The 25,900-nt window shown below is 35.3% G+C and overlaps 4 protein-coding genes across 6 annotated transcripts; 1 reads left to right on the plus strand and 3 right to left on the minus strand.

Moving 5' to 3' along the window:
* Positions 1-352: 352 nt before the first annotated feature.
* LOC111777030 (aquaporin TIP1-2-like) lies at positions 353-2,835 on the minus strand. The gene is made up of 2 exons (XM_023656475.1): positions 2,686-2,835; positions 353-1,171 (listed from the first exon to the last, which is right to left on the minus strand). Exons 1-2 carry the CDS (start codon positions 2,833-2,835, stop codon positions 353-355), a joined length of 969 nt encoding a protein of 322 aa, XP_023512243.1.
* Positions 2,836-5,212: 2,377 nt separating this feature from the next.
* Positions 5,213-7,808, minus strand: LOC111777538 (putative ER lumen protein-retaining receptor C28H8.4). 2 transcript variants are annotated; one of them, XM_023657181.1, is made up of 6 exons: positions 7,468-7,808; positions 6,542-6,741; positions 6,127-6,267; positions 5,952-6,032; positions 5,516-5,640; positions 5,213-5,435 (listed from the first exon to the last, which is right to left on the minus strand). In XM_023657181.1, the coding sequence occupies exons 1-6, from the start codon at positions 7,688-7,690 to the stop codon at positions 5,387-5,389; spliced, it is 819 nt and encodes a 272-aa protein (XP_023512949.1). In that variant the 5' UTR covers positions 7,691-7,808; the 3' UTR covers positions 5,213-5,386. The 2 variants fall into 2 exon arrangements, with proteins under 2 accessions (XP_023512949.1, XP_023512948.1); XM_023657180.1 differs by lacking the exon at positions 5,213-5,435 and having other exon boundaries at positions 5,446-5,640.
* Positions 7,809-11,834: 4,026 nt separating this feature from the next.
* Positions 11,835-15,930, minus strand: LOC111777427 (triosephosphate isomerase, chloroplastic-like). The gene is made up of 9 exons (XM_023657019.1): positions 15,655-15,930; positions 15,050-15,076; positions 14,255-14,324; positions 13,665-13,788; positions 12,989-13,073; positions 12,762-12,894; positions 12,475-12,648; positions 12,236-12,318; positions 11,835-12,119 (listed from the first exon to the last, which is right to left on the minus strand). The coding sequence occupies exons 1-9, from the start codon at positions 15,820-15,822 to the stop codon at positions 12,063-12,065; spliced, it is 921 nt and encodes a 306-aa protein (XP_023512787.1). The 5' UTR covers positions 15,823-15,930; the 3' UTR covers positions 11,835-12,062.
* A 4,601-nt stretch (positions 15,931-20,531) lies between these two features.
* On the plus strand, positions 20,532-25,080 carry LOC111777854 (protein XAP5 CIRCADIAN TIMEKEEPER). 2 transcript variants are annotated; one of them, XM_023657581.1, is made up of 12 exons: positions 20,532-20,795; positions 21,042-21,107; positions 21,214-21,278; positions 21,361-21,470; positions 21,698-21,767; positions 21,863-21,939; positions 22,034-22,095; positions 22,229-22,360; positions 22,445-22,498; positions 23,340-23,405; positions 24,477-24,551; positions 24,655-25,080. In XM_023657581.1, the coding sequence occupies exons 1-12, from the start codon at positions 20,625-20,627 to the stop codon at positions 24,703-24,705; spliced, it is 999 nt and encodes a 332-aa protein (XP_023513349.1). In that variant the 5' UTR covers positions 20,532-20,624; the 3' UTR covers positions 24,706-25,080. The 2 variants fall into 2 exon arrangements, with proteins under 2 accessions (XP_023513349.1, XP_023513348.1); XM_023657580.1 differs by having other exon boundaries at positions 20,533-20,795; positions 21,695-21,767.
* The last annotated feature ends 820 nt before the right edge of the window (positions 25,081-25,900 follow it).

Raw genomic sequence — 25,900 nt, forward strand, 5'->3', positions numbered from 1 at the left:
AATTTATTATTTCAATCAAATCAAAATGTTAAATTTTATTTCAAAAATTTATCAAGATTATTAAAAATATTTTTAATTGGTAAGGATAAGTATAGTTTAATAAATATTAAATTATAAATTTAATCTATAAAATTTAAGTTTTATATTCTTGAATTTTTAATTTTATATCTATTAAAATTTTAAAATTAGTGATATAAATTTAAATTTTATGTTGTACAGAAAAATGAATTAAAAAAAGTTTAATATGTAAATTTGTAATTTTAAAAGTTAAAAAATTAATAATTCACAAATTTAAAATTTTAAAAACTAAATTAAGCTAATTTTTTTTTCATTTTGCCATTCAATTTCAGATTTAAACATTTTGCCCTAACTTTTCTTCCAACCTCCGGCGGCGGCGCCACCGCCAACAACTGCCGGCCATTTTCAAAATCCCGATATCCCCCTTCGCTCCAACCAACGGCGCCGTCGGCAAATTGACAGAAAATCCATAATAAGCCACACACGCCGCAAACGGCCCCACCCAAAACACCCAATGCCCTTCCCACAACCGTCCCCCTCTCAACACCGCCGGCCCTAAACACCTCGCCGGATTCAGCCCCACCCCACCGTACCCAGCCCGCCCTGTAATCGTGGTGGAGACGAAAACCGCCACCGCCGAACTCCCCGCGATCATCCCGCACACCATCGGCAGACCGAGCCGCTCGCTCATCTTCTGGTCGAGCACCACCGTTACTCCGACATAGAGAACCACGAAGGTGCAGGCGAATTCGAGAACCAGAGCCGTGGCGATACCGATGCCAGGGGTGTCGCCGGTGCCGTGGATGGTGCAGCCGCCGAGAGAGTACTTTTCGGCAACATCGGGACTCATTGCGTCCTTGATTAGGAGAAAGGCTATGATGGAGCCGAGACATTGAGCGAGAATGTAGACGGCGGCGCGAGTGAAGGTTATGACGCCTCTTAGGGCGGCGATGAAGGCGAAAATAGGGCTCAAAAAACCGCCGGAGAGAGGGAAAGTGACGAGGAGGAAGAGGAAGAGGATGATGAAAACGGCGATTGGGATTAAGAGCTTTGGATCTGATTCGTTGGATTTCAAGCACGAGACGATGGAGGTTGTTAAGCAAAATACCAGCAAGGCTGTTGCTACGAACTCTGTCATGGCCGCTTTCCACATCTGTGTTTAAAATCAACACGTCATTTTTTACTCTTTAATTTTTTTTAAATATCTTTAAAAATACTTTTAAACTTTTTTTAAAACTTCAAAAATACCTTTCAATGATATCACGTTCCAAAAATACCCTTCCTTAGTATCACGTTCCAAAAATACCCTTTAATGATATTACATTCCAAAAATACCCTTCGTTAATATCACGTTCCAAGATACCCTTTGTTAGTATCATGTACCAAAAATACCCTTCGTTAATATCACGTTCCAAAAATACCCTTCAATGGTATCACGTTCCAAAAATACCCTTCCTTAGTATCACGTTCCAAAAATACCCTTTAATGATATTACATTCCAAAAATACCCTTCGTTAATATCACGTTCCAAGATACCCTTTGTTAGTATCATGTACCAAAAATACCCTTCGTTAATATCACGTTCCAAAAATACCCTTCAATGGTATCACGTTCCAAAAATACCCTTCCTTAGTATCACGTTCCAAAAATACCCTTTAATGATATTACATTCCAAAAATACCCTTCGTTAATATCACGTTCCAAGATACCCTTTGTTAGTATCATGTACCAAAAATACCCTTCGTTAATATCACGTTCCAAAAATACCCTTCAATGGTATCACGTTCCAAAAATACCCTCCGTTAGTATCACGTTTCAAAAATACCCTTTGTTAGTATCACGTTTCAAAAATATCCTTCGATAATATTATGTACCAAAAATACCCTTCGTTAATATCACGTTCCAAAAATACCCTTCGTTAATATCACGTTCCAAAAATACCCTTCTACATATTGACGAAAAAAAAATTTAAAATTAAAATAAAAGTAGAGGGTGTTAATGTTATTTTTAAAATTTTTATTTTTTTTTTAATTTTTTTTTTAAATTGAAGAGTATTAAATAAATTTTTAAAGTCGGTATTTTTAAAACACAATAATTTTGTTAAAATATTATTAAAAATTTAAAAATATTTTTTAAATAAAGTTCTATAACATTATCCTTATTTAAATTTTTAAAAGTTTATAAATATTTTTTTTAGACATATTACAAAATTTATGCATATTTTTGTTAATTTAGCTCAATATAAATCACAAAACATTATAACTATTTAATCTTAAAATTTAATTTAAGATTTAATAAAATATCTTACTCTCACGAATCAACAAACCTTTTTAGAGAAATTAAAATTAAATTATTACGAATTTAAAAATATATTAAAAAATTACTACCACTTAATTTAGAATAAATAGGACTAAAAGTTTAGATATTAAACTTAAATTCCTTAATTATTAAAAAAAAGTCAAATATATCGGAAACATATTAGATATAACTTTATCGTTAACATTAAAAAAAATCAATAAGCATGAATTAAACTGGTAATCTAAACTAATCATTATGGTCGTATATATATCCGAATTTCGGGATGCAAAAGACGATCTTACCCTTTTTCGATTGAAAGAAAAATGAGGTAAAAGAGGGCATAAAATATTTGATGGAATTGAAGCAAACCTGTGGCGAGAAAAGCTCATGGGCACCAATGTAAAGAAGAAATGTGGAGAGAAAGGAGGCGTGATCTCCACCGGAGCTGCCTCCTCCGTCGTCAACCGGCAAAGCAAGCTCCTCCTCCTGGTCAGGTCCAGTGGCCGCCATTGATGGCATCCAACCAACACCTGTCGGCTCCTAAAATTAGGCACCCAAATTGATAAACAGACAAGCTTTGTCTTTTAGCATGGAATATTCATTGTTCTCTTGCTAACAAGGAAGCATTGCTTTGATCAATCAATCAATTTTGATGGTTTTAAATACTTTTTTTTTTTTTTTTTTAATGGTTTGTTTATTTAATAGAGTTGACATTTAATTTAATTGAGTTTAAGAATAATTAATAAACATTAAATTGATTTTAAATGATTAAAGTCGTGTTTTTATTTTTATTTTTTATTATTGAGATTTTGAAATGAAAATTCTTTTTTTGAATTTATTATATGCTCGTGTTATAATATGGATGTGTGGGGGTATATTCTATTTGGATAAGGTATTTCTAAGCGTTGGAATTGTCCTATCGTGTCTCTTTTGATGCCCTTAAAATCTCCCATTTTCTTGTCTTATGTCATTTTTAAAAAGAAAAAAAAAAGAATTATTATTATTAATAATGATGTTTATGAGTATGTGGATGGCATATGTGAGAGAACAGAAAGAGGCTAAATTAATAAAAATAATTTGATAGTTTAAGTTTGAATAATATTTTTAAACTTTAAAAAATATATTTATTTTTTAAAAAATTTATTAAAAATAACCTTACGGTTAATTTTGTATTTAAAGGGGTTAATACTTTCTATAAAATATATATATATATATATATATATTTAATTTTAACAAATGTTTCAAAAATATTCATGAATTTTTAAAAATTTCATTAATATCCTTGAAATTTTTTAAAAACTTTAAAAACATCTTCAAGCTGCTTTTAAACTTTTTTAAAAAGTTCAAAATACCATTATCATTGGTATATGGAATGAACTATTACTGTTGCGTTTAAAAAAATACCCATAAACTTTATTTAAAAAAACATTAATATCATTAAATTTTAAAAAAAAAAATTAAAAGTTTGATAATGATCAAAATCTCTAATTAAAAGTTTGATGATGATCGAGATCTCTTTTAAATTTTTTTTTATAAGGATTAAGAGTGTTAATGTTACTTTTAAAATTTCATAGGTATATTTTTAAACATTCTACTACCAATTTTCTTTGACAGACAATATTATATTATTATGCCAGATATTCTTATTAGTATTTTCATCCTAAAAAGATTATTTAATAAAGGATGTGATAAGGTTTTTTTAATGCTCATTTAAAATGTAAGAATATTGCAAAAGAATTTGTTATAGAAAAAACTCAGCGTTTATTCATCGTTCTATAGAGAATATTATCACATGCGCATGTTCCATGCTCACTTATGTGAGCACAATGGAATTTCGAGCTCGAGTAACCGATATCTCACGCTATTCTTCATACAATCTCAACCTTGAAGGATGATTAATACGAGCACGAAAAAGCTCGTGAGCAATGAAATTTGTTTAAAAGAGCATTTTTCATGCTTGCAAGCAAGCATGGAACAGGCTCACATAAAGGAATACCCAAACACTTGAGCATGCTTCATACTTGCTTAAGCAAGCATGAAGTGAGCTCATTTTTCCTATATGAGTACGAGTAGACTGCTGCAACAATGTATGCTTCGTTCTAGTTTTCTGGTTTCTGTGGGATTTGTTTTACCTGCAGAGAAATTTAAAGCTGCAGAAACATACAAATATGGAGGAGGTGTGCCTGTTCTATGGGGTTTTTTAATGTTTGTGAGTGCCTGAACGAGTTTGCTTGCATCTCGACGATTCTCACGGAACAACCATTTGACCCGATGGATAAATTCTGTTGAGGTTTTTTCTTAACAAAAATAATTTTTTGTTTGACACAGGCTTGTTTAATGTGGAAGGGAAAGTTCATCTACTCTTAAAAGCTAGAATTGATAGCTCCTATGGCTGCTTCATCGTGTAACTCTTGAAAAAGGCAAAAAAGGAGATCAAGTTGGCCCTCATCTATTGTTTGATGGACCACAACTCTAGATTGAAATGCGTTTACGTCGGATGTGAGATCCTATATTGGTGAGAGAGAGGAACGAAACACTCTTTATAAGAGCATGGAAACCTACCTAGAAAACGCATTTTAAAAACTTTAAGGGAAAGCCTAAAAAGGAAAGCCCAAAAAAGACAATATCTATCGGCGGTAGACTTGGACTTGAGCGGTTAGATCAAGAATCAAGAATCAAGTGCTAGTTCAGTTAGGTAGGAGGAAGAAAGTCGTACAGGAAGTGGAGGAATGTAGGAAATTCATGGTCGAGGGCAAACAAACGAGTTTGTGTTTGAAGTTCATTAATTTATACACCAAACCCAATCCCCAGATTTCACACTTCCATATTTCTCGTTTTGATGTTCATGTTACCAACCAAGCAAGCAATGAACTTCTAAGGGTGTATGAGACTTCTACAATAAGTAGTGAAATTTGATATATCATTAATCTTCTTGAACGTTCAACTTTACAATTCAGCCAAGGTGATTTCAGGTCATAAAACGATATCAACCACATACCCACAAACATGTCAAGAAAAGAACCTGACCTGGCTATGGACAAAAAAGGCACATGGCATGACATCTGTTCGGTCACACCACTCCAGAAGGGAGTCGGAGGACGAGCTGTCCCCCCAAAACGCTGCAAAATTTCAAGACAGAAAGTTGAACATCGATGAAAAGTTATTGGTCGAAATAACCAAATAAAAAACAAGCGCTAACCTCTTCACATAATAGTAACAGAAGTCAGCTAGGATGAAAGTCTGCACAATTTCTGAGATCAGAACCATAGATGGCCATAAACCATGACCGAGAGCTACGAGAAGATGTCCACGACTATCCAAGACCTGAATATAGATAGAATAGAAAGCAATGGCATCATTCATTCATAGCAAATCACAAAAGTGATTTTGTAAACAGAAAAATAACTAAATATGGACAATAAGTTATAAAGAGCTTTAATGTGGTAGGTCCAATTAATATGAATTCATTTCGAAATGCGTTAATTCCAACAAAGTTGAAGAACAAGAAACCAGAGCAATAAAATATCAAGATTGCAGATTTTCTAGGTAAATTTTTACCTATAGTATTATAAATAACAAAGTAAGTACGGATACAAACCAGTGCTAGAACAAAGAGGAATTATAGACAATCAAACCTGGAGAACCCAATGAGCGCAGCTAAGGAATCTTGCAATACCCAATGCAAATACATAGTGAGCAGTAAACGGTTCGACGATCTGAAAGTTGAGGGGGAAAAGTTTTGCATTAACTCCTCACCAAATTTGTAGATTTGTAAGGCAAGTAAATTCGTTTCATTAACCAATATCGTACCTTTGTGTTCTGCATCACTCGCAACTGGGGCAACACTGAAACAGCTTCCAGATACACACAAAATGCCCAGAAAACTCTGTTAACAAAGTAATGAGAAGTTGATGGATGAATGAGTAATGCCAATACAGCACAGGGTGCTATCTGCATCCAAAATATAAAGGCAAGATGTTTAATAAGCCACATTCTATACGCATCCAACTCACTAGTCCTGCACAAAAATTACCAAAAGTTTTTGTTGTTTCAACCGCCACAAGAATACATCAATGAAATTGCTTCTTGGAGAAAAGAACTCGTGAGGTTAATAGAAAATCGAACAGAAAGAAACTTTTATATGTTCGGCGAGGTCAATTTAAAATCCAATTGGTTAGTTTCTCTCAAAGATTGGGAAGAAGGAACTTAAAAAAGAGAACCTTACCACAAAATATAATGCAAAGTTGTCCTTATCCTCCATGTAGCTCGACTTAAGTTTGAAACGGATCATATATATCACCCAGAGGGTCGTGGCCAGTGTTGCTAAATCTAATAGCGTGTGTATATCATACTCCATAACAAAACTACAATACAACCTCACGGCTAAGAAGATAGCTGTTAATTCCTGAGACTTGAGCGATATTCCTGCAAAATCATAATAGGTTCCGCTATAGAGAACATCCAGAGCAAAAAATAAGAAAAAAGAAGCAACAGGATTACCCAGTTGATTCCAAACAACATGATTTGCAAGGGAAACCAAAACTAACATAACTTAAATGACATGGAAACCAAAAAAAAAAACTAAGGTCTTATTTGATAACCATTTAGTTTTTTGGTTTTAGGTTATTGAAAATTGTGCTTGTTGTCTCACAAATTCTCAATTATCATGTTCATCTTTTCTAAGTAAACAATTGAATTCTTAACCAAATTTTTAAAACAACTTGGCTTGAATTTTGAAAACGCTCTTACAATGTAGACAATAAAATAAAGGAATCAATAGGTGAAGAAATGTTTATAAGCTTAGTTTTCAAAAACAAAAAAAACAAATGGGGCCTAAATTTCTACGAGATTAGAACTTGTGCATGAGAGTTCGCACAATTACAATTATAATTACATCACTCTAAACTGAACTTATAAATCGCTGCCCGTGCAAACGAATCATATGAATGAAGGATTAGAGAACAGATAGACACCCTAACAAATCCCATGAAGGTTAATCTTTTAATTGGACAAAGGCATAAATTCCGAATCCATGATGATCCAAATTTCGACAAACAATTTCACGTATTAGTCATTTCGATGACAAATCATAAATTCATCTCCAGAAAATAATTAGCTAAGGGCATTTTACCACTAAAATTCAAGGATTACCAGCACATGTTCTCTCCTTCGTGAGCTTAAAGATGAGAACCAATATCCCAATGGAGTGCACTGCTTCGGCACCGACAAATAGATTGTCGTGATCATGAACGATGAATCGAAGTGCCATCAGAGCCACAATGCCAAGCACGACGGCCAAAAAGGCCTTCACCTTCGGCGGCTGTCGCTGGACCCATACCGACACGATGTGGATCGGATTTCTTGCCGGCCTCATGAGATGATTGACCTAAGGCGGCGGCGGGTTGATCTTCCGGTGAAGTTTAGGTTTTTGCGTCGTCCAACCGACGAAGGGATCTACAGGTGAACCGCGGACGATGAACTTTGACGCTTCCAGCTCTTTGAGATTTGAGGGGAAAAAACAATTGAGGTGTTGGCCAAATCGGGTTATCGGGTCGGGTCAGCAAAGCATTAGATCCATTAAGTTCGACCCTTTTTTTTTCTTTTCTTTTTTTAGATTTGCAAATATACCAAAAAAAATTATAATCCATAATAAGAAAAATATTAATTTAACTAATAATATTTAAAAATTTAAAAATTAATGGATTAATGTTGATTTGGTTTGGTTTATAAAAAATGTATATCTATTCTATTTGGGTTTTTTTAGCCTTAAAAAATTATGTTTATGTAGATTATATGTAACGGGCCCAAATCTCCTAGCAGATATTGTCCTCTTTGGGTTTTTCCTTTCTCGCTTTCTCTCAAGACTTTAAAAGTCGTCTATTAGGGGAAGGTTTCCACACCTTTATAAATGGTGGTTTGTTCTCCCTCCCCAACCAATGTGAGACATCACAATTCACCCCATTCGGGGCCATCGTCCTCGTTGGCACTCTTTCCTTCCTCCAATCAATGTGGGACTACCCCCAAATCCACCCCCCTTTGGGATCCAGCATCCTTACTGGCACACCGCCTCGTGTCTACCCGCCTTCGAGGAACAGCGAGAAGGTTGACACATCGTCCGATGTCTAGCTCTGATACCATTTGTAACGGTCTAGATTCACCGCTAACAGATATTGTCCGCTTTGGGCTTTCCCTCGAGACTTTAAAACGCGTCTACTAGGGAAGGTTTCCACACTTTTATAAATGGTGGTTTGTTCTCCTCACAACCAACGTAATCATTATTAAATTTAAGATAATGTAAATTTAAATATTTAATTACTTTTAAATTTTGTACACTTCCAATAAATAATCTTCTTAACAAATTATTATTCATTTATAGTTTATTTATGTGAAACAAAAACAATATTTTTGTAGGTATAATTTTGACGGAAATTATATATAAACAAAATAAAAAAAAGAATTAAAATTGCAAATTTAATCATTTTTTTTTTAATTTATGGATCTACTATATTAAAAACTAAAACCTTGAAAATAAAATTTTTATTTATATTGAATAGATTAATTAATTAAAAAAAAAACTTTAATTTATGGGACAAAAGTGAAAGTTCATAAGAAATAAACGATTAATTTTATTATTTAACCTTAAAATAGGAAATTTAATAATTAAAAAATAAAATACAACCTAATGATATAATATTATTATTTTAAGTAAAAAATCTCGTCTCTTTATTTTTAAAATAAATTAATAAATAAATAAACTAACAAATTAGCAAATGAGAATAGCCGACGCAATTCACTCCATTAGGCGTCCATTCACGCCATCACTCTCCACTATAAATGTTCGTTAGCGCTCTCTCTCTCTCTCTCTCTCTCTCTTTGAGTCTCTGTCTTCTTCCATTTTCAGACCTTCAATCTCCTCTGTAAATCGCCATTGTTGACGGTACGAAGGTCGTGAAATGACTTATTGCTATGGCTGTAAACCTCGCCCTTCCGGTCCACTCCCCGGACCTGTCCTTCTGCTTCTCGCCGTAGTCTTCATCTTGATCGGATTGTCCTCTCTGTTCCCCTCAGAACCAATCGATTTCTCGGAATTCCAAATCAATTGGCCTCTTCTTGCCGTTCCGATTATTTTACTCGTTCTTGTTCGCTGTTTGTCGTCCGTGGATTCTTCATCCAGGTACTATGCCTGCCCTTGCAATCGCGGCTGGAAGATGCAGTGTCGGTGCGGCCATGGCGCATGGTAAGTGGTAAATTAATTTAATTAAAAATGCGTTTCATCATATTTGTGGTTGTCGTGTAAATTATAGTTCGATGTTTATGTGATACCTGTTTTTTGTTGTGGAAGAGAATGAGATTGTGATATGATGATCGTGTTAAAGGAATATGATCGATTGATGTGTGGTAAGGATCGAAGGTGTATATGATATGATGATGTGTTTCTTCTTAGATGTGAAGCTGAAAGTTTAATTTGGTTATTTGCACGATTCATCACCATTCCTAACCGGATTTTAATCGTTCCAATTTCTATATGTTTCATCAACTCTTGACATTGATTTTTTTTTGGATCTTAATCTGTTTTTTTTACGGTAACAATCGAATTTCAATTCATTCACTCTCGACATTGAACTTTATGGATTTTAATCTGATTTTGACAACTACAGTCGAATTTCTTGATGATCCATCAACTCTTGACCTTCGATCTTTTTGGATTTAATCTGGTTGTAACAAATAATAGTAAACAACAGTTATTTTATAGATGTTATGCCAATAAACTTTAGAACTTTGAATTGTATTTCTATTCATTAATACGTTGTATTTGACCATGTTCGATATTGTTCCAACCTAATATTATTTTTAATACTATTTAATACCGATTGAATTCAACAGGATTTATGTCCTTAGTTTAAAAACTTTATTGATAGTTTTTTCTTTAATAGTGTTGGTTTTTTCATATCAAATATTTTATTCGGATGTCACAAGTTCAGTTAAATTATAATTATTAAAAATAAATTGATTCCATTCGAACAATATATATAATATATATATATATATATATATATATATAATGTTTTTGATAATTATAGCTTTAAGAAATAAGGGAAGGATGAACTAAACTTGAAATTGAAGGTATTGGTAATGAGTCAATTCAGTCACATTCAACCAAAATAAAAAAAGAAAAAAAGTTGGTATGAGAAAAAGAAAATAAAATTGAAAAAAGGTGGGTGGTGGATGGCACCAATTAGCATGATAATAATGGATATGTTGGTAACGTTTGAGTGGTTCCTATAAAGTTTTCCTCCCATTAATGCACCATCGGCAACGCCAATTATCAATTTTTTTTTTTTTTTTTTTTTTTAAAAATAGTTTTATTTTCGTTAAGACTTCAAAAATTATTCATATAAATATTTGAAAGAAAAAAAAATCAATTTATTTTCGGTTTAATTATACAATTATTAGTTTTTTTCTCATGTGGGTTTAGGATTTTAATTCTATAAAAAAGGTCTAAATTGATTTTTTTTTTCCCTAATAATTTCATCAATAATTATTCGGAAAATAAAGAATGAAGAAACAAAATATTAATAAACTCTAGAAGGTTGCCGTTACATACGTACCATAGATTGGACCTGCAAATCCTGATTATTATTCATAGTTCAAACAGCTTTCAATGGAACGAGGGGCGGAAATAAAGCAAAACTAGAATGAGAGAAACTAAAATGGCAATGGTCAATGGTGAGGCACCTCGTCGAGGCGACCCGGTTGCCGATCGCCAAGATCGAAGGTTGATCAGCCCACACATGGAATATGAAGACATGAAGAAAATCACCAAGATGGGCAACAAGAAAAGAAGCAGCTGGAAATTGGCAGCTGACCTGTGCATTTGAGTGTCGTAGCCTGTGGTGGACTGAGAAAACCAAAGCAAGACAATGACAATGCCAAAAATGGTGAGCAATTGAGGTGGTGGAGAGGAAACAGAGCCGCCTAGGGTTTGGCCTGTCCATCCCCCCTGTTTCCACTCTGGACCCCTTCTCTTTGGTTCTAACCACTCCATCTCTCTCTCTCTCTCTCTCTCTCTCACTTGAAAATTCTACACTACCATGAAAGACATACAGAGGGAGACCAGATTGGCTTGTGTTGGTTTTGGGATATATCCTTTGAGTGTTACCTCAGCTAAGGTAACATGGGCTGTGGACTGATGCCTATTGGACACTCAAGTTCTTGATGCCAAATTTATATTCCTAATAAGTAATAAGATCCTTGCATCTTATTAGCTATCTCAAGTTTCCATCAAATCTAGAACTGATGGAACGATCAGAACATATATAAAAAATGAAAAACAGGAACAACTTCTATTGAAGAAATCTTGCCTTTGATCTCTCGGGAAAGAATGCGTACCTAGCCGTACACGATCGAGAACGTTGGTCTTTCTATCCATCTAAACACCACTTAGGCTCTACATTCATACATTGTAAATGCTAGCAAGGACAAATTTAAATCAGGGAAAGCTTCAGCGAGATGTTATGAAAGTTCAAAGATCGAGAATGGCATCTAGAACTCTTATTAAGCGAATAAATTCTGGATCCAATCATTTATGTGGTCAAGTATTCTATAGCAAAGTAATAAAACAGAAGGATATTATTTTCTTGCCATCATTGAAGAAGGCCCTGAACAAAACCCCAAGGAGTGTTGCTAGGAATACAAAACATGTCACCCTTCCTCTTGTGCTTGACACCAGGAACTCCGAAAAAATTTCAAGCAGCGACTTTCTTGGCGGTAACGGAATTAACGATTGTTCCGAATTCAGGACCCTGCAATTGCAATACGAAACAGAATTGAGATGGGACTTCGAGTGGGGTTCGTGAAATTTTTCTTCTATGGTTTGACAGAAAAATTAGGAAAACATAAGGGGAGAGGAGAAATGCACCTTCAATGAAGCACCTCCCACTAGAAATCCATCTATGTCCTCTTTTTTAGCAAGCTCAGCACAATTACCTCCATTCACAGATCCTAACAATAATAATATCATTCCTTAGACACGTGACCCAGTCTGATTGTTACTCACAGTGGCAGTCTTACGAAACATGGACTTGACGATAAAAGTTCAAGCAAGCAAACTTATTTCTACAGCGGCATTGACAGTACAACAATGAAAGTGGCAGTTACCTCCATAAATAATCCGTGTTTTAGAAGCCACTTCTGGTGATACGTTCTTCTTAAGCCAATCGCGAACTGCTGCATGCACTTCCTGTGCTTGGTCGGGAGTAGCCACTTTGCCAGTCCCAATGGCCCATACTGGCTCATATGCGATAACGATACCATCCCAACTTGGAACAGCATCTGCAGTCAACGGGAATTACTAAAGTTACAGAGAGTTCCGCAGTTTTCTGTTCTCAGATAAGTGATTATAAGATTTTCGTGAAAGTGAAATAAGGAATGGGCCAGCAACTTGCCTGCATAGGCTTTCAATTGTTGGAAGCAAACATCGAAAGTTTTCCCAGCTTCCCTTTCCTCTAGTAATTCCCCGATGCAAGCTATTACTCCAAGACCCTCGCTCAAGGCATAGGCAGCCTTCTTCCCTATAAACTATAGTTGCCAAAACATCAGTCAGCGTTGGAGAGAAGCAGCCTGAACACTAATTTCTTGGAAACCACTCAAAGCTCAATGTCAATGCATTCACCTGGTCATCTTCACCAATGACATGTCTCCGTTCAGAGTGCCCAAGGATAACCCACTTGCAGCCTATATCTTTCAATTGTTCAACGCTGCAGTATATACAAATTAATTTATCAATGATAAGATCTGAGTAAGTATTTGTGAGCGGAACAACAGAAAACACACATGACACACCATGCAAGATCCCCAATATGAGTTCCAAATAAAAAGACGAATGCACGTTTAGTAGATATCTGATGTAAACTTAGTGCAAGCATACGATCGCTTTTCAAAAAACTTCGACCTTAAGAAGGCAAAAAAGTTTCAAAAAAAAGAATTTTGAGAAGTTTAAGCTAGGGCAGTTTACAAAAATCAAAATCTCTTAGGTTAAAATTTGAAAAGTTTACAGAACATTACAACTAAAATCAGTTCATGATTCTAAGTATCGTCAAATTGAACACTAGTATTCTTGTGTTAAACATTATCATCATCTCATTTGCAGATCATAAAACAAGAAGACTTAAGTTGTCACCCTTATCAAATGGTGTAAAATCGAGAGTTTGCATGCACCAAAATGAATTTTTTAAAAGAACTTTATGTTTCGAATAAAATTTCTACAGCAATAATAGTTGAATTAAGATAAATAAATTTTCAAGGGTTCTCAAAAATTAAAATGTCTCATCAAGGGCATGTCAGATAACCTGATTTCTCCTGTAAAAGCGCCACCCTTGCTCACCCATGAGTTTTGGGCAGAAATCTCAATCCTAGGTGCCAATGAGCTCTTCACCTGATCAATGTACAGAAATGGAGGTGCTACAACAACATCTGCATTCCTCCCAACGTATCCAAATTTCTTTTTTCAGAAGAATGTACTTGAAGAGTAGAATAAGAATGCGAAAAGAACAAGAATGATGGAGAAAGCCCAGCTTTCAATATGGAGAGAAAGACTATCAGAATTTAGAACAAAAATGCCATTCATCCTCATCAATAACTCAGGTGTATTAATAATTTGATACCAACCTACTATAAAATTGAAAGAGATCTTAGAAGTATTAATAAAATTTAAAAAAAAAAAATTTAAAAGGTGGAAATCACTTTGTGTAATAAAATCAGAACAAGCCCGAATCAAATGCAACCTTTGTTTTTTTATCAAGAATTTCATACATTGATTTGCCAAGTGAATACAAGATGGGGGAAACACATTCTCAAACCTAACTTTTGTTTTTTAAATGAAAGAACACATACATTAAAAGGTGACAAGGGGCATCCTCCAACATCAAACGTAACTTACCAACATCATCCTCCAACTTTACATTGTTCAAATCTGAGACAAGCTTGGTTATTGATTCCTTTGTACCATTCTGGGAATTAAATTAAACAGGGTAAGAATCCATATATGTCAGTCACAAATTCAAAATAATTAATTTCTTTATTTACTAAGTAAGGAGGGTGGGAAATATTGGTAGCTCAATCATCTTGGACGACAGTCAAGCCATACCAGCAGCAGATAAGTGTCTTCATTTTGGGTACTACAATGTGTCCAGTACACTTTAAGAGCTTAAAAATCGTAAACAACAAAGGATTCCTGATCTCCTAAGTTTCTAAAACTACAATCAAAATAATTTAAAAGTGGTATCTTATATAGAAGTGGCAGCGGAACCTTTGTGTGCTCTCCAGGTTTGAACTTAAACCCTTTTTGCCTATGAAAATGAAGTTATGAAGACAAACAAGAATATGGTATAATTTTTCTAGGCTTCTTCCATTTCAAATGATTTGCACATGCTTCAATAACAATTAATAGTAGACATTAACGATGGTACTAGAAAAATAAATGAAAATCAATTACATTATCTTCTATGTTTGACACAAGTTGCAACAGAAAAGTAAGTTCTAGAAAGATCGTGATAAGACAACTTGTGTTTCACATTAGTGAGATTATGGATAGAACAGAAAAGTAGAATGATTCGAAGAGAAATCAAAGCATCCATTTGCAACAAACGTTCGAACTTTTTTCCTCGACATATATAACTATCGTCTATCCATCGCATCCTTTAGCTATAAGATTATTGATAATGAAGATACTTACACATTTCCAGTTTCCACCAACGAAGAACTGCAAATACAACAAAGGGTGATAATAATCAGAACTTAGAAAATATGGAATGAGAGAATATTGAATACCGATTTTTCTAAACTAGTATTAATAAATAAATAAAACCCGTAAAACCATGGCCTTGTTAACTCAAGGATTGGGTAAATAACAATTTGAAGAAAAAGAATCATTAAAGCTGTGGCAATAAGTATAATCCACAGTACTAAAAATTGCGGGAGGGCTTGGGAGACATGAAATATGGAACCGAAAAGTTGCGAGTAACAATTAAATCTTGAACGAATCCTAATCACAATTCACAAGTATGATCTACAAAAAAGCTGGAAAAATTGATAGCTTAAACAGATTTGTACTTAGGAGTCATCGCCTATTCCAAATTGACCAACGGCTACGAACAAGAAAAATAGGCAAAGAAACTCCTTATTCCACATCCGACGCATTCTCTTTCCCTACTGTTAAGACACAGTTACGAACGCAAGACGCTAGCCGCTAGGTTAAGAATGATGATCGACACACTAATTAAGTAGCGGAAACGATTCCAGCGCAAATCAATAACAAACTAACGAAAAACGGTGAAATACCTTGCCGGAACCGGCCATGGTGACAACACCACGGGGACCTTTCCGGGAGGATGCAAGGCGGATTTGTGAGTGGACGTTCTGAAACAGAGTCTGAGAAATGTCGGACTTGGAAGTGGACAATCTGATAGCTGAGAGCTGAGATGCGAGAGAAGTAGACACCACCGCCATGGCCGAGCTTAGGTACGGATTCGATCGGCTCTCCTCCGCCGCTAAAAGTGACTGAAGATGTTTTTGTTCAGTGCCTCTGTGATGCTAGTTGGTTGTGGTTCACGATCAGGATTAGGTGAGTGAGTGCGAGTGCTAATACAGTGGATGTGGAGAGCGCGTGTTGTCACGCTCCAAATACCAACAGACAAACTTCTGTATATCAATTAATATTCTTTTTCATTTTCTTTAAAATATAGATTTTCTTAAAAATTATGTTTAAAAATAAATATGAATGAGTTACCATTTTTTTAATACCACGTCAAAATTTAAACACGGGTACGGTAGGTATAATCTTTAAAATTGTTTTGCTCGAGAATATGTTCGGGGTGCCTTTGAGAATGCAAGTTCAGGTAGTACCGTAATTCCAAGTAAAGACAAGTTTTACTTAGAAATATTATCGGGACGGGACATAGACGAGAAAACCTTCCCTATCCTCGTTTCTGCCCTCTATTTTAATTGACTCGGTACAATTTTTCATTTATTTTTACAAGGATGAATACCTGTAAATTTTTTCCCATTTTTAAAGTAAATAATTTTATGTATTTTTTTTTTTAATTCATTTATACCAATAACATTTTTAAGGAATAATTTTTTACTTTTTAATTTAATATATATTAGAAATGTAAAACAACGTCACAAATTAAATAATATTTCATAAGCAAAAATTTAGTATAACTTTGTTTGAACGTAATTTCTAAAAATTATTTATAATACATAGTGGTCCGGAACAGAGACGGAAAATATAATTCTAGCTTCATTTTAGTAACGAGAAAAAACCCTTCCATATCCTCTGCAGATTAAATGAATATCCTTAGTTATACTCGAGCTAAGATCTAAAAACAATGTGTCATCAATCGTTTGAACATTTTCATTTATGTTAAAGGATTCAAATTTATCCGTAGGTGAACATATTAAGATATGATATTTGGATAATATATTTTAATAATCAGTTATGAAGTATATCTCAGATATCTATAATAAATTAATATTTTTTCTTTATTTTTTGGAATTGTTAGTAGTATATTTTATCATAAGATTTAATTAGCAGTATATTTTATGATATATATTTTTCCTTATTTTTAGGTATTAGTTGACAGTCTTATTTAGACGTTGTAAGCATGAATGAAGATCATGTTTCGATCCCAATTCTATTTCTATTTCTCATTCTTAATCGGGTCCAACTCCGTGTCATGCGAACCAGTTGAAACATGTCTAGATTTTCACATGCAACAGATAAAAAGTAAGTAATTGATTTGGATGCTTTTCCACCTCTCATTGAGAACCTTCAAATTTCTGGACCATAGCAGCCATTAATGGCCTCTCCCCCACCATCTCTTTCAGCCTTCAACTCATTTCATTCTTTCCTCAGTACTGACAATGATGGAATGATTGTGCCCATTCGACCAAGCTTGAGAAAGACATGTCTTGGCCTCTTGGTTTAGTTTTTTGTTTTTTTTTCGTCGGTTGTAGAGGGAAATGAAGCATTTTCTATAAGAGTGTGGAAATCACTTCCTAGTAGTGGACTTTGGTCGTTACAAATAGTATTAGAGCCAGACTTTGAGCGATGTGTCAGCCAAGAGACCGAGTCTCGAAGGAGGGTGGACACGAGACAGTGTGCCAGCAAGGACGCTGGCCCCAAATGGGGTGGATTGGGAGGTCCCACATCAATTGGAGAAGGGAACGAGTGTTAGCAAGGACGCTGGGCTCCGAAATGGGTGAATTGTGAGATCTCACATCGTTTGGAGAGTGGAACGGAACATTCTTTATAAAGGTGTGGAAACCTCTCCCTAGCATACATGTTTTAAAAACTTTGAGGAGAAGTCCAAGAAGAAGAGCACAAAGAGGATCGGGCAAGCCTAAAGAGGACAATATCTGCTAGCGGTGGACTTGGGTCGTTACAAATGGTATCAGATCTAGGCACTGGGATATGTGCGAATGAGGAGGCTAAGTTCCGAAGAGATGGACACGTGGCGGTGTGTCAGCAAAGATGCTAAGCCCCAAATCGGTAGAAGAGATTCAATTGGAGAAGGGATTCAAATGAATGAACCCACCATCGTTAGAATGCTTTAGCTAATTTGTGTGTGGGATTTTTACAATAAAACAACAAGTTCATCGTGTGAAAACTCACCCACAAGTTCACCGCTAGCAAATATTGTGTTTTTTGGATTTTCTCTTTCTGACTTTCCCTCATGGTTTTTGAAACATGTTTATTAGAACATGATTTCACACCCTTATAAAAAATGCTTTATTCTCCTCCCCAATCGATTTGGGATCTCATAATCCATCCCTGTTCAGAGTCCAGCGTTCTCGCTAGCATTCGTTGCCCTTTTCCAATCGACATGGGATCTCACAATCCACTCACCTTCATGGCCCAGTGTCCCCATTGGCACACCGCCCGATGTTTGGCTCTAATACCATTTGTAACGGCCTAAGCTCATCGCCACCAGATATTGTCCTCTTTGGACTTTTCCTTTCATGCTTCTCCTCAAGGTTTTTAACACGTGTCTGTCACGGATAGATTTCCACACCCTTATCAAAAATATTTTGTTCTCCTCCTCACTTAACGTAAGATCTCACAATCCATCCCTCTTCTGGGCCAATGTCCTTGCTGCCACTCGTTCCCCTCTCTAATAGATGTGGGATCTCACAATCCACCCCCTTCGGGACCCAGCGTCCTCGCTAGCACTTCGCCCGGTGTCTGACTCTAATACCATTTGTAATGACCTAAATCCACAGATATTGTCCTCTTTGAGCTTCCCCTTTTGGGCTTCCCCTCAAGGTTTTTAAAACGCGTCTGCTATGGAGAAATTTCAACACCTTTATAAAAAAATACTTCGTTCTCCCACCAAACCGACGTGGGATCTCACAAACTGAGCTCTAAACTATGAAATGAAGAACTCTCTTCCAATGGATCCTTTTCTTTTCTGTTCTTACCCTTTGTTTGTTCAAACAATGTATATCCTACAAATGTATAAACATAAATGATGGCATGGAAATAAGTATATTACCAACAGACCAGCTTCAGGAGGTTACTACTATTGCACAACATGACAGTTCTCAACTCCAGCTAAGTTGCTCCACCAGTGATCCACGGGAGCCGAAGGTATGTAGCTCTGTAATAGTTCAAGTTCACCACTAGTAGATGTTGTCCTCTTTAGGTTTTTTCTTCCGAGCTTCCCCTGTCAAGATTTTATAACGCGTTTGTTAAGGAGAGGTTTCCACACCCTCGTAAGAAATGTTTTCATTTCTCTCTCCAATCAATGTGAGATTTCATAATCCACCCAGTTTGAGGCCCAGCGTCCTCGCTGACACACTGCCCACCGACGGTCTTTGATACCATTTGTAACAGCTTAAGCCCAATGCTAACAGATATTGTTCGTTTTGGCCTATTACGTATCGCCGTCAGCCTCACAATTTTAAAATGCATATGGTAAGGAGAGATTTTCACACCCTTCTAAAAAATGATTAGTTCCCCTCTCCAACCGAGGTAGGATCTCACCGTCCGTTAGAAGAAAAAAAAAGTGTTCTTAAACTAAGAATTACTGAGTTGTCTGTATGGGTGTTGAGGATTATTGAAAATAATAGTTCCACATCAAGAGGAATGTCATGGATTTATAAGTAAGTAAAACTATCTCCATCGGTAGAAGGTCTCTTGAAAAAACTAAAAGTAAAGCCACTAGAGCTTATGTCAAAATAATAACATCAACCGTGGGCTAACGGTTTGACGACGTCTCTGTAGTTCATTCAGAACTCGGATCATCTTCGGTGTGCGATAGTCTGTCGATAAGGTGTCACGCAGTGAGATGACATTGACGCTTCTTGAAACTTCAGCTCTATGACGTGCGTAATATACTTTATAATCAATTAATTTTATATTTTCCGGCGCATATCTTTCATGCTCGTGATGTCACATTCATGTCGTACAAAACTTGTTGTCTGTGGTCGAATGCCTATTTCAAACTATTTTTATGCGTGTTCATTGTCATTTATATTTTTATTATTATTATCTTACGTCGGTATGATTTTTTTACCAAAATCATGCCTATGTCTAACTAAATCGTCTCAAAATGTACCATAAGAGATGCTATTAGCCGTAAATTTTTTATACTGAAGTTATATGCTATCAATGCAATTGTTATTGTTTGGTTGTACAAACGACTATCTATATTTAATCGGCTGATTTATTTACTGCACAATCACATTGCAAATCGAACATAGGACATATTATGCATGCCCGAGGAGCAAGGGATTTGTAGGACATCTATACATCGACCATGTGCCGAACGAATTATAGTTAGAGATGACAATTTTACCGACGGAGCTGCAGACCCGAAAAGAATTTCAGTTTAGATAAAAATGAAAAAGTGGAGAACATTTTTTTCTATTAGATAAATGGACAGGCCGAAATTATATTCCCCATATTCCTTAACATAAATATATTTTCACACCTTATTATTTATAAATACACGTTCTAATATTAAAATTTAATTTATGGATAAAATATTAGGATTTTTTTTACTATTTTATAATAAATATTATATAAAAAAAATAAAAACTTTAAAATAATTATTATTTTTATTTGGGTAAAAATACTTTTTTTTTTTTTTTTTTTTTTTTTTTTTTTTTTTTTTTTTTTTTTTTTTTTTTTTTTTNTAGGGTATTTAACCCCAAGTGCCATCTCCGATCAAGTCCGAAAGGCGGCAATTAGCTAGGAGGTGTAACGCAGGCCACACCGGCCACGACGGAAGGTAGGTCGGGAAAAAATGTCGGGCATGGGAGATGGGTACGTGGGCACTGCCCAAGACGCCGTCAGGATTCGCAGACTCGAGAAGCAAAGAGAAGCCGAGCGCCGGAAAATCCAGGAGCTGAAGGCCAAGACTGCCTCCGCCAAAGGACAGCCCGGTCTCCTTCAATTTGGCTCCAGTACCTCCGAGGTTCTTTTTCGATTTCCATCTTTAGGGCTACTTTCAACATTAGGATTTGTTTCAGAACTATCTCTAGTTCTTTAGTCTGTGGACCTGCAGTTAGGTTTTTTGAGGATAGGCGAGCGGAAACATGAGGAACCGAAGTATAGTTTTTCGATTTTTGAATCCACTATACATCTTTTCGAATTTGGACATCGCACGATCTTGGTTAGAAAGCTTGTCTGGAATTTTTAATTACTGTTCTTGGTAATTCAGATACTCGAGACAGCGTTCAAGAAGGAAACTGTTGGTTTGGTGACGAGAGAAGAGTATGTTGAGAAGGTAAAGTTAGAAAATATGATACAAGAACTTTTCCTTATACCGCTAAGAGAAGCATATGGCGCGTAATAAAGTTATAAACCGTTTGTTCTTGTTGATATAACTGTAGAGAGTGAATATTCGAAACAAAATTGAAGAGGAGGAGAAGGAGAAACTTCAAAAGCTACAACAAGAGTAAGTTGTTCTGTCTCTTGTTCATCTTCTATTGGAAAGACTTCGGCCGCCTTCCATTCATTGGTTTTTCCTCTGTTTTCAGGGAAGAGGAACTCCAATTGCAGAAGCGGAGGAAAAGGAAAATAAAGGGGAATTCACGACTGTCGTTTTCTGATGATTTCGAGAACGGAAGTGATGAGGATGACGATAATAGTAAGCGATTTTCTTGCTGAATCTGAAATAGTTGGTATTAGTGAACTTTTATTTACAATCAGCCGAGATCGATATACTTCATTCTAGAACGATGAGAATTATGTGGTATACATTGTATTCCATTTTAGAATAATAGTTTGAAGGAAATTGAATTCTCATGTCAATGCTAAGATGTTACTAGCCATGTCCACTTAATAATCCAAACTTGTGCTTATGCATCATAGAAGAGCCAAGAAAGATTGGGTGTGGCAAACTTGGGAAAGATCCTACAGTAGAGACTAGCTTTTTGCCTGATAGGTATGGCGTCTTTCATTCTCTCATCCTCCCTATATATTTTACATCTTTTATGGGATTAACGTTTTAGCTTAGGGGGGTTGAGGATTCTATTACAGTGAGAGGGAAGCTGAGGAGCAAGCTGAGCGTGAAAGGCTGAAGAAACAGTGGCTTCGGGAGCAGGAACAAATTCGAAGTAATCATATATTTGCCCGTGTATAGATTTCATGGTGGCATACAAGATAATTCGGTACCGAAAGAAATGACTAAATCTTTCCCTTGTATTGCAGATGAGCCTCTTGAAATCACTTACAGTTATTGGGATGGAGCTGGCCATAGGCGAGTCATTCAGGTTAATAATGATTATCTAACTTCGAACAATCTGTTTTCTTCTTGCTTCCTGAGCTCTACTTTTTAATGATTATCTAACTTTGAACAAATTCTCTATTGTTTTACTCTTTTAAATTCAACCTTGCATCATTCAGGCACGAAAAGGTGATACAATTGGAGAGTTTCTGAGGACTGTACAGCAGCAACTTGCCCCCGAGTTTCGGGAGATTAGGACTACCTCAGTAGAGAATTTGCTATATGTGAAAGAAGATCTTATAATACCCCATGTAATATAATTTGGAAATTTTTTGGGATATTATTTTGGTTTTTTCCGCTTGGTGACTGTACTGAGTATTTATTGTATCGTGCAGCAACATAGCTTCTATGAGCTTATTGTGAACAAAGCTAGAGGCAAAAGTGGCCCGGTAAGCCTTCTATTTGTAATTTGAAAATTTAATTCCTTCTCCACTGAATGCATTAAGAGTTCACATTTTTCTATGGTCAGGTGTCTTCAAGATATAATAATTTAAAACTTTGTTGTTTGCATGTCTCTGATATAGATTTCAGGTTTAATGATATTTAATACTCGTTATTGAAGATTAGGGTTTGGTGGGCTTGTTTTTTTGTGTACCCTTGTATCTTCTTTCTTATCTTTCAATAAAAACTTGGTTTCTCATTAGTATTTTTTTTTCGAACAATTTTGTTAAGTTTTTATTTAGGGTATCTTTGATAACCATTTGGTTTTTGGTTTTTGAAAATTAAGGTTATAAACGCTACTTTCACCCATGAGTTTATATGTTTGTTTATCTAAGAAAATAAGTTTTCAAAAAGTAAATAATTTGACTAGGAATTCAAGTGTTTCTGTAAGAAAAGTGAAAACCATAATTGAAAATTTTGGAGGAAACAAGCACAAATTTCAAAAATAGAAAACGAAAAACCAAATTGTTAGTGAATGGGGCTTACTGTCACTATTCTGTTTTCATGTACTTGCAATTGTGTTTATTTTTTATGTTTTTGTTATCAATTTTATGATGGGCTGAGAAATTTCGGCTTCTTGATAGTTAGCGGCTTTTAGAGTTTTTACGTTTGTTTATCTCATGTGAGCAAAAAACTGACTGACTTTTCACGTTGAGAGTGTATGTAACATGAGTGACATAAAAAAAGCAAAAACCCTGTTACATCTTGTACATGTCCAACACCATGTAACCTCTTGTCTTATTAAATTTGAGTGAACTTATTTTAGCATTTTGTTTCGATGTTGCTCAGCTTTTCCACTTTGACGTGCACGAGGATGTTCGGACAATTGCCGATGCAACAATAGAGAAGGATGAGGTATATTTTCAAATTGATTTTATATGCATGCGTCTTGTGATTGCTTGATATCGAAAGTTTAGTGAAGTCTGTGGAAACAGAGTGTATCTTTATATTCTTTAGTTAGTCGTGTGTACAAATTATTCGCCATGTTTACATGCTTCAGCCCTTGTTTTTGTTTTACAACGATGACAAATCTTGTGAGCTAATTACGGTATGATTTAGTTTGCTAATCCTTGTATCCTAGTGCACTTACTTCTACAATTTAGATGGTAGAGATCTCTTATATATCAATATTTCATTGTTTTGATGGAATATACCAGAAAAGAACAAAAAACTAGCGATTACAAAAGAAACTGGAAACAAAAGGCCCTTGTGTCTTATCAAATACAAAATATTATAAGCACTTGATACTATGGAGTTGCCATCTCTATGTTGTTTTTCTGCTCCTTTGCGAGGTTTGATCAAACCCGTGTTGCAACTTGAAAAAAGTGTGTCAAGAAGAGTGCACTTAAGTCCTAAAATTTCTTCTTCCTCCTATGGAGGATGGTAATAATAGTAGTATTATCAAGAGCTACAAGCCATATTCTTCTGTTCTGCATTAACAGAAAATTTTAGGATTTGTACAAAACAGAAGAAGATGCCTCTTCACATGTGAGATCTCATATCGGTTGGAGAGGAGAACGAAATATTTCTTCTAAAGGTGTGGAAACCTCTTCCTAACAAGTGCGTTTTAAAACTTCGAGAGGAAGCCCAGAAGGGGAAGCCTAAAGCGGACAATATCTACTAGTGGTGTGCTTGGACTATTACAAATGGTATCAGAGCCAGACACTGAGTGGTGTGTCAATGAGGATGTCCTGGATCCCAAGGGGGTGGACTGTCAGATCCCACGTCGGTTGGAGAGGAGAACGAAATATTATTTATAAGGGTGTGGAAACTTTTATCTAACATAAGCGCTTTTTAAAACATTGAGGAAAGGAAAAGTTCAAAGATGACAATATTTGCTAACGGTGACTTAGACGGTTACCTCACAAGTTAACTACTATTATCGTTTTATAAATTCATCATTTGTATTACTTTTTTCTTGGACAGTCTCATGCTGGGAAAGTTGTTGAGAGGCACTGGTATGAGAAGAATAAGCACATCTTTCCTGCTTCAAGATGGGAGGTGAGCTATCTCTCTGGCTCTGCTCGTGAGCTTGATCGTGTGATTGTTCTCACAAACTTTAATCCCCTGACATACCATTCCCTGCTTTACCTATTTGTTGCAGATCTATGATCCAACCAAGAAATGGGAGCGGTACACCATCCACGGGGACTAATTCAATGACATATAGCAAAAGAAGTATGATTTATGCCTTGAATCCTCAGTTTTTCTTACTGCTGTCTTCTTATACACGCTGAGTATGTTCGAAATCTTGAAGCAATTTGAAGAAATTAACTGGCTGGCTAATGATGTGCATTGTGTTATTTAAGCATTTAGCCTGTAGGATTGAGATGTTCATATTGTTCAGCACTTTGGCTTCAGAAACTTGTTTAGGGTGGGTGGATCTTCCATTGATGTTGATCAATTTGCTTCAAATAGACTTTTAGTGTACCATAGAGGTGAAATATTTTAAGTCATCTATTTCATCTCTCAGTACTTTTAAGGGTGTTTGGTTGATGTTTATTAGATGAGAATGGGCAATTTTAAAAAAGTGACCTATTTGTTTGGTCCACATAGCAGGGTGGAGACGAAGATGGGAAGTATAATCTTGTCCTCGGCCCTCTAACCGGAATAAATGTTCTCTACTCCCTCCCCCATTTCTCGTCTAAACAGAGAATTTCCTCCACATTTAGGGCGGGTAATATGGATTTCTCTATTTGCTTTTGATTTTATATACAGTTTTATTTTGAATATAGTTAATTAATTAATTAACTCATGGATGTTAATTTAATAAAAACAATAATTGTTTATTAAAAGTTAATTTACTGTATTATTTTTTAAAAATAAAAAGAATTATTAAATGAATGTGGTTATTTAGATGTATATTTAATTCTTTCTGATAATTGTATTAATTATTCAAAATTAAGTCTTAATTTGTTAAAATTATTGTAAGATTTTGACTTCATTAAAAAATTAACAATTAATTAATTAAAATTAACTAATATAATAAAATTGTTAGAAGTAAAATTGAACTTATATTTTTGATAGTTATGCAGTTGTCTTTCATTTTTTTTGACCTCCTTTCTTATTTTATTTATCTTAAACAAAAGTCCCAATCACATTACTTTTAAAAAATTAAAACAAACGCTCGTGCCTCTGGCTTTTCGCACGTACTCACTCATCTTTATTAGCTCCTTCTCCCTTCTTGAACTCGGTCTTGTTGCTTCGTTCCTACGACTGCCTCTCCAGCTGTTGCAAACATTGAGCGAGAACGGTAAGGGACGCACAAACAATGTAAAATAATACCTAGAAATCATGAGTTATCCCGCAAATTATTTTATTGAGAAAATTGGGAGTCTGGTTGGAACTCA

Source organism: Cucurbita pepo, chromosome LG16 (genome assembly GCF_002806865.2).
Source record: "Cucurbita pepo subsp. pepo cultivar mu-cu-16 chromosome LG16, ASM280686v2, whole genome shotgun sequence".
Classification (NCBI taxonomy): Eukaryota; Viridiplantae; Streptophyta; class Magnoliopsida; order Cucurbitales; family Cucurbitaceae; genus Cucurbita; species Cucurbita pepo.